Below are 13,309 nucleotides of genomic sequence, written 5' to 3'. Positions count from 1 at the left end.
AAATAAAGCAGATAAGTGACGCGTTATTGTACTTCAGCGGCAAGATGGAGTGAGAGAATCACAGAGGGCTGATTCATTGGAGATCCAGCAGAGGAGATATAAAACGCATTCAATATGAGGATTAATAACAGCTTGACTGCCAATTAGTATATTAATTGAGCTGATATGTTCACAGCTAGCTTGCAAAAACAAGATTGCTATGGAGATATGAAGTATTAAGTAACTGTAGAGCAGGGTTTCCCAAGTGGAACTGCAGGGGGTTTGAGAGTTGATGAAAAGCTAAAAATAAATAATTAAGCCATAAAATGTAAACATTTAAATAAATAAATAGGGTTGCATAATTAATTAAAAATGAAACTGAAATTTCAAAAGTCTGATGCACTGCTGCTTCATATGAACTCCATCTCTGCAGGTTGCTTCTAATACATTTGGGAACACAGCACTCAGCACTTTATTTTTCACCGTACACATATTTCTAATATTTTTGTGGCTCTACATTTTCAGCATTGTACCAGATGGGTACAATAATTCTCACTATTAACTCGCATGCTTATTATTAACATAGTGGCTGTTTATTAGTAATTATAAAGCACATATTCTGCATGACCATATTCAACATCTCTTAACCTATCCAATACCTTACTGACTACTAATAAGCATTCATTCGACCATTAACTGGCATAAAAGAACCATAAGAATGAATGCTAGTTAAATTATCAAAATTAAATTTAGAATCTCAGGGGTACTTCAAAAACATTTTGGCTGATAAAAAGAAAAGTGCCTGAAAACTGATTGTACTTAATGTTGAATTTAGGCACTTTAAGTTCATAAAATGCTATGGACAGAAGACGAGCTAATAGTTTACACACCATAAGGTCTGTCTGTGGAACATAGTTAATTGAATATTAATGTCAGATTAGTTGCACTGCTTTGTGCTAATTGAAGTAAAGCTTCAAGCTAATATAAAGATCAGCAGTAGATGACATTCATATATTAAAAATGCCCTATGAAAACTTTTATAAAGGTCTTCATTTTAAAGGGTAAAATGGCCCCTCACCTTTTGAATAAAAAAATAAAATAAAAATGTAGAAGTTTTAGTGCAGTCTAAAACGGTTATGCAGAAAAACACATTACCTCACAAATGACTCATTATACTGAAATCTTTTTTCATTTCCTACCAAAAAGCACTACGAGGCATAATTTAGTTAAGTTCTACCAGATTTAAAATAGACTTTGTATCTTACATTTTCATTATGGTCGCAGACATTTAGACTGAATGGCATCGAACAAAAATCACACAAAGACGGTCCTCCAGAACAAACAGGAAGCAGACAACAATCAGACTGAAGCGAAGTCTCCACTGGGCTCAATCAGCTGCACTTTGCATTCAATTTTCTGCCAAACCTGCAATCGACCCAAACCCCAAGAAGTATGTGAGGGTCATGGTGTCAGCGTGATGTCTTCAAGAGACTCAACTTTTTCTTCGCTGACACCTTGAACTGATTCCTTCATTTTTTCAATGTCAAGGTCTTATAACGAACAGCAAAAAAAGTTATCAAACCTGCCAAAGGCAAGTTTTTTGATCCTCATTCATCCCGAATATACAGCAACAGCCAGTAGACTCATAGACGGAGTGTGGCCTTATTCATTCAACCTGTGGTAAATACGACTATGACCCATGGAGCCCTTGTGTTGGAAGAGCTGCGGCTGATTTTGAAATCTGAAACGAAAGAGACGACTCGGCTTTTCTACCAGACATCAACAACACTGCATTTTTACAAAATAAAATACATAACTGAAGAAGCGATTAACAATCTACCTGCGTCCTCAGGTGTCTGAGACTTTAATGACTAAGAGGATTCAAATGAATGCTCTATTACTCTGTGGACTGAAGCTTTTTATAATTATTCAATTGAAGAGTTCCTGAGTTCAAGAAACGGTTATACTGAATTCTCAAGGCAAGGCACCTCCGTCTCATGCTGAAAATGAAAGAATATTATAAAGCCTTTAGAAATAGAACTAATGTAAATATTGATAAATATCTAAGCATACTTTATTCCATTTGGAATTAAAGGGCCACATTATTAAACATTGCTGTAAATGTGCCAGTTTAGTTATTATTACAGCATATTTTATAATGTACTCTGTATTAAGTTTTCAGATTTTAACAGAATTTTTCAATCATGATTTTAAGCTTACACTAAACATTTTTACTTTTTCCTCTCATGAACCTTTAAAGCCTGTTGGTATACTGACTGTACAAGTTTTGGACAAGATGCCTGAGCCCAGCTGGATAAGCAATATGTAAAGTATATTGAATAGAAATAATAATAAAGTGTTGATGCCTGTGTATTCTTGAGGCTTTAAAATATAGCATAAATTATAAAGCAATTGGTATAATTAAATATTCTATATTCATTTATTTTACCATTCTAACTTTTTTAAAAGAAATTAAAACATGTTTTCAGCATGTATGGATTAATTGATAAAAAGTAACAGTAAAGACATGTATCTAAATAGATAGATAGTATGCGTTATAAATATTACAATGTCTTAAACCTGGATGTCTATGCAGTTTTTCTTAAATTTTTCCACATTCACTGTATAAATTATTTCTAAATGATAAAGATATGAAGCACATAACATAGCAAAGGTGTAATGATCTTTGATCTTGTCTTGCGGTGAACTCTTGCTTAATCATTTTTCTGTTATTCTGATCAGGACTTTCATTTCCGAATAAAATTAAGTTTCATAACAGCGAAGCACCTCTGAGAGATGTCACGCTAAGCTGCATCAGACAGACTGCAGATGAAGTCCTTAAGTGCGCAAAGGCTTGAGCAAAACAAACAAGAAAAAAAAATATTGATTAAACACTGTGTCATCCAACATCTCAAGACTGCGGAGCCGCTGGCTGAATTTCTACACACGCACAGCGGCACAACTCCAGGGGTTAGCCCAGATGGTACAGATACAATAAGCTAACAGCGTGCAAAGTCGGCCATCTAGAACTGTGCCAACTAAAACATCTTCTCCTCCGGCTGTTGCCATGACACCAAACAGTCTCTATGGAGTGCGAATGGGAAAAAGCGACAGCCATAGTGTGGTGGCAGCACCACATCTCTCAAGGGGAAAATAAACTGGACGCACACATGCTAAGTAAAAAAAAAGCTCTAAATCTAAAACAACAACAGCAACCACAAAGGAAAATAACCTTTTAGTATCTTTACTAGAACATCTAAACTGGATGTTCCTCTATGGAGGAACATCTCAAAACCATGCTAGATAACAGAAGACATCCCTCACCAATAGAAAACTCTCTTGAGAAGAGTACAGCAAAAGGAAATGGCAGTCGTGAATGCAACTGGATTGCAAAGACGGCATTTGAAGAGAGGCTGTGAAAGGCCAATCTTGTATGGCTCTTCTTAAGAGCACCTTGGAAACCACGTTCACCAAATCTTAACTCAATCATCCAGTTATTACATCCCCTGTAATTTCCTCCTCCAATTAAGAATACAAATAAGAGTTGGCCTTCCCTCCCTTCAGATTTTCATATAATGCATGCACTCTCTGCCTCTTCAGCCCAATTGCCATTTTTAATAGTTCCCTTTTAACTCTAGGTCTGTATCTGAGAGCCTTGAACCGAGATCCAACCATTACATTATTCCCGAGGACAATCAAAACTTACTGCACCTCTTGCTTTTTATCCTTCTTTTTGGTGGTGACATGCTAAGCCTTACGTCAAACCGCTTCAAATTTATGCACAATTAATCCTGAAAATTGCATGTGAGCCATTTAGCTAATGGCTAATAATTGCCATGATCCACTGAGTCACAGTTAGCAGACGGAAGAGTTTCTAAGCAAGGAAATTAAAGAGCTGTTGAAATGGTCTCGTATGTGTATATATACATAAATAGCCACATAAAACCCTCTGTCTGGGGTCACATGTAAATACCAAACATATAAATTCTTCCCTGAGCATCTTCCTCCATAAATTTCTATCTCCTGCAGTACAGCCGATGATAAAGATGAATTATTCGGAGATACTTTATGGAGCACATTCTCCCTTTGCAGGTGTGATCTATAACACTCAGGCGGCATTTAAAGTGACTTGTATTCTGCTCGATTTGGCGCTAAACTTTCAATTTGAAGGCTGATTTAAAGCCACTGTAATGAAACGCTGACAGCGGACAATTACTGTTCATGACGCCACTGAATGTACACCAGTAGATGTCTATTGTGCTCTAAATACACATGCTGTGTGTCGGGTCTTTGAGGTTTATCATCCTGAAGCTCCTGAGGATGAAAGCAGACACAATAATGAGCTACTAGTGTTAGGCTGGGTTTGTTATTCCTGAACCTGAGCCAGTGCCTCGTCAGTCTTGATTCAACAGTTTGTCGCCCTGACAAACACATCGAACACGCTTGGAGAAGTTAATCATGTTTTTTTCTGCTTATTCTGTGGTCTGGGTTTTAATCAAAGATCAAATAACGCTGAAAAGACACAGTGGTCCACTGAGTAATTCAATATATTATGCAATACTGAAGTAAGAAAGATTACTTCTGTGTGGCAAAGAGAGATTAGGATAAAGCTCTATTCCAGGTCACTATTGAGGGCAGTGTTGCATCAGGCACAAACACTGGAGCTGTTTCGCTTGAGGAATAAATACAATAATCAGAACTGCTGTGAAAGATGTTAGGATAAAGAGATCACAATTTTGTGCAAATATCCTGTAAATAAATAAAGAAATAATGGCAACATGTAATAAATAAATTCATGAATGCATACGCAGTTAAACGTACCAGTTATGCACCATGAGCTTCTGAACAGCCAGCAGGGCATTATAGCGGACAAGCTGGTCTTCATGATGCATGTGGTTCATCACTAGTTGTTTACCACCCAGCTGTTCGATCACCCTAAAGGACAGAGAAGCAGAGAGATGCAGTTCCAGATTATTATGTTCTGCAAGATGGGAAATAACACAGGGCCTCTATGCCTTTCAATTGAACTCTGGGAATGACAGAGAACAACAGCGGCATTATTTTTGGCAATTCCAATCATTCAAATAAAAAGGCATTTCAGTGCAAGACCAACAAAATCACAAAACTCAAAAAGCCGTCATCAGCTCAAGCAGTCCTTATCTCTAAATAAGTAATTTTCCAAAGAAAATGTGACAAAAATGTGAATGTGGCATTTTCAAAAAAAAAAAGAAAGAAAAGAAAATGAAAACATCTTGCAAAACTTGCCACTACCATGCTAGAATGTCATTTTAATAAAGTCTTATGCATGTACATAAATACATACATAACAATTAACAATTCATAAATTAATATTTTCGGCCACTTTATATTTGATAAAATGTCATTTGAAAAAAAAAGAAACGTTAAAATCATATTTGTTACACCACAATGTGTTCAATTTTTTTACACAATGTGTTCAATTTCGACTTGATTCGTTGATGCAGCTAGAAATATTCAGAGGGAAAGTGTCAACAAATTAATCCTTTTAAAATAAAACAAAATTATTAGAGCTGTTATTAAAGCATCCACAAATACCGAGCTGCATAATCAGGCTCTTGTTGATGCTTTATGAAAGATTCCAAAAGAGAAGCTTATCTAACACCGTGCTTTCTAAGAACTGCTAGATGGCACTTACAATTTTTCCATTTGTCGTTTCCAAGTCATTTTGAACTTGATCTGAAATGCTCATGGTAGAAAAATGCTACCTTCTGTAAGAAATATTATTGACAAAACCATTACGCTCCCACTTGAGGACTGTCTTTGGGATGTGTACTACAGATACAGACAGACAGATAAAATTATAGAATGAAGAATGGATATCTCGGTACTTGTCGGAACTGAATGTAATTCTTTTGCTCACCTGCAGAAGCTAATTTGTTCTGGAGTGGTCTAATTACAGGGTTAGCAGGGTTGATGAAACCAATGAGTCCCTATAGATTCAGCGCGGTTTCTTTGAACGATGGGGGCGTTTTGAAGAGGAAAGCGAGAGTGTGCGTTGTGAGTGGCTGACCTCAGGGGGAGGACGGTCTGGTTTAGAGAGGATATTCGCCACTCACAGCGGAGCTGGACACGATTGGCAGATCTCTCTACTTTTAGAGGAAAACTATATATAGCATTCTTAATTTTAAAATTGATTGGCTGATCATGAATGCTACGTGCCGACAATATAAATGACAAGCTTATGCAATATCTTGCAATAGGTCAGCCTAGACGAGTTCATATGCTGCTCTCTTTGAAGTGATGTAAGTGTAAATTGATAACTGACATCATCGCATGCAAGCAGTTGCCACAGATGGTAATAATTCTAACCTGGGCGATTTTCAGCACTGTAATCGTACAGAGCTACAGGATATTTGGGTACTGGGAAACATGTCATAAAACTGCAGAGCCGCAGAGTCAGAGAAACGGTCACTTATGGGTGAAGGATGAAGGACACTCGCTCACCTCTTGCCGCGAGGGTAATGTCTCACGTATTCCCCCACATCGTGAGCTGCAACGGCAATAACCTGAGGGTCGTCAGACACTTCCAACAACCTGGTCAGTATCCTGGCAGGAAGCACAAACACACAATCAGTTCAGGTCCCCAAAAGCAATCAGTAACACCTCCAGGGCAACACTAAACCCACTCTGAGCAAATATATCCCAGGGTCCTGTACAGCTGGAGATGTGGTGTCTACCAACAGTCCAGGAAAACATTAGAGGTTCTGTTAGCTCAGTAAGAAACAAATATGGGAAAAATGAAAACAAGTTTCCTTTAACCAGTGTTTCTGTCCTTTTCTTCCAATAAAAAGATCTAAACATCATCCAGATACATTTAATAGAAAAGAATAATGAAAAAAAAAAAGTCTGATTTTTTATTGTTTTCGAAAGAAGTGAATTGATCAGTAAAAACATAATATTTTGAAAAATTACAATTTTAAATATCGGTTTTCTTTTTTAATATATTTTAAAATGTAATTTATTCCTGTGATGCACAGCTGAATTTAGAGCAGATATATTTCAGTCTTTAGTGTCAGAAATAATTCTTCATGGATATATTAGTAGCAATAGCCAAATATAGCAGTAGATTTTTTTTTCTAATGCCAAAAATCATTAGGATATTAGGTAAAGATCATGTTCCTGAAGATATTTTGTAAATTTCCTACCATAAATATATAAAAACTTAATTTTTGATTAGTAATACGCGTTGCAAGGACTTCATTTGGAGAACTTTAAACAATACAAACCATCAAAGGAAAGCTCATTTATTCATCTTTCAGATTATGTACAAATCTCAATTTCAGAAAATTAACCCTTATGACTGGTTTTGTTGTCCAGGGTCACATATGCTTATTCTAATGAATCCTTGCTGAATAGAAATATACATTCTGTGAGATTTACGCTTTGTAATTCATCATATATTATTGAAAATACATCTTATGAAGTATTTTTTATGGATGATTTTTTTATTGAGATATTTTCAACAAAAACACTGCTTAAGAAAATTATTTTTTAGAGAGGCGAGAGACTTGTTGCTCTGGGGAATATAGTTTCAATCTATTTCTGCTCAAAAACAATGTCAAGTATGAGACGTTGCATGAAAGCGTGAAATTATAATAATGGTGCAGAACTGAGAGAGAGGGTTTCAACACTACAAATCACCTGCACACTGAGAGCAAGAGAGGGAAGGAAAAGAAGAGAGACGATCTAAAGTGAAACAAATAGCTGAGGGCTGAAATGGAGCCTGTGCTGATTGTGGAGAGGGTGGTGATGAGAGGAATGAGATGAGTAGATTAGGATTTAAACGGAGCTGTCAAAAGGGTCAAGCTGACGCTTGATTAAACTACTGAGATACAATGAATATGAGAGTTTCAACTGATACTCGGCTTCGGTTTCCACTTGTACAACCTTCACCAGAGGGGAAGGAGAGGAACACGCACAATGTGATTCAGACAGTAAAAACAACTTATTTAAAAACAGTACAGTAGGTTCAAAACAGTAATTGAACCATTTGCTCAATATTGCAAAAATAATTTCAGTCCCTCTCTGAACACTTGACCCCTGCTAACATCTTTTTATACTAAAAGCAGGGAGAACTGAAAACACTCATTATGACTGTTCACACGTGTGAACAATATCAATTCACATAGCATGTGTGTTTCAAAGCAGCCACTTTCACATTACAGTATTCTTAATCATCTTTATTTTTTATGGCCTTTGTTGCTGTTTTTAAAGAGGAGATAATGGGGGGAACAGAGGGGGAAATAGAGAAAACACAAGCAATCATATTTTTTTTTTGCAGCCACAGTATGTTGAATTAAGTTTTCTTCTCTAAATTGGCAAACAGATTTTTCTGTCAACCATAAATTCACAACCTTTTTTGGAAAACAAGACTTAATATCTTATACAAGTTTTTGCTTCAATTCAACATGCTTCTTTATTTTAACAAGACCTCTAAAAAAAAAAAAAACTATCAGCAAATGATTGGCCACAATCTTCACACAACCGGTAAATAACTCTATCAGCTCGAGTGGAAGTCAAGGACAAAAAATATTTATTTTTGATCAAATTTCAGCTTCAATCTCAAATTCTGTTCAGACAATAAATCTGATTTTCTATGACATTCTAAGATTAAGCGTGACAGAACTCTATAGATGCCAAATGGCAAGTGATCTTTCCCTCTTTATAACAAGTTATAGCGCATTTGAGAATAATGTTGCATCTTAAATGCCAGTGGTTGACACTGCAGAAAGTTATACAACACCCCTACTCCTAACACCAGATGCTTCTTACTTCAGCAGCTCGTAGTTCTTCTCATTCAGACGAACTGCGTTTTCCCTCCAGAACTTCTCTGATTTGTGCACTGGACTCCACTCCAGACGGCCAGACTTCAGCTCAGAGCTGTACTCATCAAAAGAACTGCAAGAGGAAGAAGGTAAAAGCAGTATAAACATGAGGAAAAATCAACCTGTTGAAAACATCTTGAGAGAGTATGTGGACTCTACCTGAGGTCCTGAACGCTCTCTCCCAGTCTTTCCAGGAGGAACTTAATGTCATCAGTGATGTCCTCATCATCATATTTCTGCTGGTCCAGGTTCTCCAGCTGTTTGAGCACTTTGCACTGGATCATGGCAAGAGCGTACTCCTGACGGGTCTCTCTCTCAGCGGACTTCTCCAGCAGATTCTTCAGCAATGACCAAACATCAAACATGTTAATGGTGTTACTGGAGAAAACTTCAGGTGGATAACAAGTACTAAGATTACTGAAATCAATCCAAGCAAATTTAATCGGATGTCTATAATGAAATCAATCATATTTAAACATTCCTTCATTTCAAATAAACTTTGATGAGTGCAGTAATTCAGAAATGGATATGTCACAATATTGAAATTATAACCCCCATTTTCTTTTATCAGATTTCATTTGAAGGTGGATACCATGTCACCATGGAGTTTAGTAATAAAGATGATATATTTTCCAATATATCTTTGAAGAACTTTTTAATTTTAGATCCACAGTGGTTGAATAGCTAACTTGAATCTAAAAGAAATTCAGTAAATTCAAGACTATTTCCTAGCAAGAAAGATACTTCACAGCATTGGGGAAAAAAATTACTATTTGAATTGTTCAGACTCTTGTAAAGAGAAAGTCAGTGCTCTAAATTTTAAATATGCATTCACCATTTCTTTTCAAACTTCTACTCTTATGGAAAGCTTTGTGCGTAGTGTGAGGAAAGATGTTTTACCTGCACCCATTTGACACGGCCCTTTCAACAACCAAAAAATGAATGCCTTCACTGAACACTTGATGAGAAAATTAACATGCCATATCTGAATAAGAGTGCTTTTATTTCTCAGAATTCATTACAGTCTAAATGGACATGGCTCATTTGACAGAAAATGCTAAAATAAAATTTGACTTCATTTTTAAACCTTTTGGTCTTAGCCATACTAAATTAGGTGTTGTTCTTTGAAAACTGTCCTACAAAGCCTTGAAAACATGCCCCTTCTGGCCTTACTTGAAAAATTCCTCTTAAGTTGTTCTTCCAGATGCTACCGGTAGTCATCAAGTTAAATTGCTTAGATCAAATTGGGTGAAATATCAAATCAACTCATGCTGCTACTCTAACAAATATCATCAGTTAATGGACATGATGACGAATTATTAAAATCTCAGAAGTATTAAAAAAGAAAAGAAAAGGAAATTAATAAATGAATCATATTTTCCTTTAATGTCTGCTGGTTTAGTAAAGTCTAGCTGTAGGTTTTATGATAGACTCAAGGTGGTACATATAAATTTCATTCCACTCAAGCAGCCTAAGACGACGACCTCTCAAACAGGTGAAGTATTGATTACTGATGAAAGAGAAGAACCAGATTTCATTTCGAATGGGCCTGAATCACATTTAATGAGACAAAATTTCAATTTGAAGCTAGTGAGGTAGAAACCAAGTAATAATTAGGCATCTGATTGCCTTCAAGCAGCTTTTAATCACCAGAATTGTGACATTATTATACAATAAAGCCCCTGGCGAAATTGAACAATTAGAGTGAGTGAACGCTCAGCTGTCCAGCAGGAAGGATGTCATGCTGTTGAATATATGACGGACAGCAAAGATGTAAAAGATGAGTAGGTAAGCTTGCAAAGGAAGGGTTTATATTAAGTGGCAGTGACAGACTCCTAATAGAGTGATAGCTGCAGTGTTGAATTACAATAGTAATGCATTCTAAAGAGGCGATGAACAGTGCTGGCATTTTAATTTGCAGCAGCCTAACGTTTTGTTTCATTGCGGACTGCTCTAAGGCAGTCTGACAGGTCTTGGTATTGGTAGTCCTGCAGCAAGCTAACATTCATTTTTTATGCAGGCCGGACACTCCAAACAAAAGCTTCATAGCTATTGTCATTCTCTTTCTCATTACAATGTTCAGCAAGTCACATCCTTAATCAAATCCAATTCCAGATGCACCCAATACCATGTGACTTTTCTTTGACACAAAAGAGGAAGTCTCCTTCATACATTTGTAACACAATTTCTCTCCTTTTAATGCTAGTTTTGCCACACATAATAAATCATGGTGAACAGGTCAGAAATCTGATTAGCCCAATGTACAGCTGCGGTAAACAAGATGATGAATTGTTAGCACAGTGTTGTCCTACACCTTCCTCTGTGACATTCTGCATCTATGAATGCTTACACACTGCCACTTCTATGGAAATAAGACATTGATGAATGAGCAGTAAGTGAGGTTCGTTGGCATGAGAGTAAATTAACTTGTTAAAAAAGACACTCACATTGAGAATTGGAAAATGATAGAGCGTTAGATTGTTAGATACTGTAGATAGAACGACAGACAGCAAAACAGAATGCTAGATAGAATGTCAGATAGAATGACAAAGACAGAAAAATAGATGGACAGAGAGATAGATTGATACATAGAGAAGACAGTCAGAGAGACACTAGGACAGACGGATGGACAGACAGACAGATAGAGACAGACCAACCAGATAGATAGATAGATGGATGGACAGACAGACAGAGAGAGTGAGAGAGACGGATGGAGAGACAGACAGACAGATAGAGACAGACCGACAGACAGACAGACGGATGGATGGATGGACGGACGGACAGACAGACAAAGAGAGAAGGACAGATAGATATATATAGATGGATGGACAGACCGATAGATAGATGGACAGACAAAGAGAGAAGGACAGAGAGACAGATAGATAGATGGACGGACAAACAGACAGATAGATGGACGGACAGACAGAGAGAGAGAGAGAGAGAGCGAGAGAGAGATGGATGCACAGACAGACAGATACAGTATTGTTCAAAATAATAGCAGTACAATGTGACTAACCAGAATAATCAAGGTTTTTCGTATATTTTTTTATTGCTACGTGGCGAACAAGTTACCAGTAGGTTCAGTAGATTCTCAGAAAACAAATGAGACCCAGCATTCATGATATGCACGCTCTTAAGGCTGTGCAATTGGGCAATTAGTTGAATTAGTTGAAAGGGGTGTGTTCAAAAAAATAGCAGTGTGGCATTCAATCACTGAGGTCATCAATTTTGTGAAGAAACAGGTGTGAATCAGGTGGCCCCTATTTAAGGATGAAGCCAACACTTGTTGAACATGCATTTGAAAGCTGAGGAAAATGGGTCGTTCAAGACATTGTTCAGAAGAACAGCGTACTTTGATTAAAAAGTTGATTAGAGAGGGGAAAACCTATAAAGAGGTGCAAAAAATTATAGGCTGTTCAGCTAAAATGATCTCCAATGCCTTAAAATGGAGAGCAAAACCAGAGAGACGTGGAAGAAAACGGAAGACAACCATCAAAATGGATAGAAGAATAACCAGAATGGCAAAGGCTCAGCCAATGATCAGCTCCAGGATGATCAAAGACAGTCTGGAGTTACCTGTAAGTACTGTGACAGTTAGAAGACGTCTGTGTGAAGCTAATCTATTTTCAAGAATCCCCCGCAAAGTCCCTCTGTTAAAAAAAAGGCATGTGCAGAAGAGGTTACAATTTGCCAAATAACACATCAACTGGCCTAAAGAGAAATGGAGGAACATTTTGTGGACTGATGAGAGTAAAATTGTTCTTTTTGGGTCCAAGGGCCACAGGCAGTTTGTGAGACGACCCCCAAACTCTGAATTCAAGCCACAGTACACAGTGAAGACAGTGAAGCATGGAGGTGCAAGCATCATGATATGGGCATGTTTCTCCTACTATGGTGTTGGGCCTATTTATCGCATACCAGGGATCATGGATCAGTTTGCATATGTTAAAATACTTGAAGAGGTCATGTTGCCCTATGCTGAAGAGGACATGCCCTTGAAATGGTTGTTTCAACAAGACAATGACCCAAAACACACTAGTAAACGGGCAAAGTCTTGGTTCCAAACCAACAAAATTAATGTTATGGAGTGGCCAGCCCAATCTCTAGACCTTAATCCAATTGAGAACTTGTGGGGTGATATCAAAAATGCTGTTTCTGAAGCAAAACCAAGAAATGTGAATGAATTGTGGAATGTTGTTAAAGAATCATGGAGTGGAATAACAGCTGAGAGGTGCCACAAGTTGGTTGACTCCATGCCACACAGATGTCAAGCAGTTTTAAAAAACTGTGGTCATACAACTAAATATTAGTTTAGTGATTCACAGGATTGCTAAATCCCAGAAAAAAAAAAATGTTTGTACAAAATAGTTTTGAGTTTGTACAGTCAAAGGTAGACACTGCTATTTTTTTGAACACACCCCTTTCAACTAATTGCCCAATTGCACAGCCTTAAGAGCGTGCATATC

General features: G+C 37.2%; 1 protein-coding gene across 2 annotated transcripts in view; it reads right to left on the bottom strand.

The window, feature by feature from the left end:
* Positions 1 to 13,309, bottom strand: part of LOC127950813 (V-type proton ATPase subunit H-like) — a 41,762-nt gene that overhangs the window by 1,958 nt on the left and 26,495 nt on the right. For both annotated transcript variants that reach the window (XM_052548122.1, XM_052548121.1), the window contains 4 exons: positions 9,003 to 9,181; positions 8,791 to 8,916; positions 6,463 to 6,564; positions 4,801 to 4,914 (listed from right to left, as the gene is read on the bottom strand). In XM_052548122.1, coding sequence (XP_052404082.1) covers positions 4,801 to 4,914; positions 6,463 to 6,564; positions 8,791 to 8,916; positions 9,003 to 9,181 — 521 coding nt within the window. The remainder of the gene's footprint in view (positions 1 to 4,800; positions 4,915 to 6,462; positions 6,565 to 8,790; positions 8,917 to 9,002; positions 9,182 to 13,309) is intronic.

This window comes from Carassius gibelio, chromosome B2, assembly GCF_023724105.1.
Source record: "Carassius gibelio isolate Cgi1373 ecotype wild population from Czech Republic chromosome B2, carGib1.2-hapl.c, whole genome shotgun sequence".
Lineage (NCBI taxonomy): Eukaryota > Metazoa > Chordata > Actinopteri > Cypriniformes > Cyprinidae > Carassius > Carassius gibelio.
The sequence above is the reverse complement of the archived record's forward strand: the minus strand, read 5'-3'. Positions and strand labels throughout refer to the sequence as shown.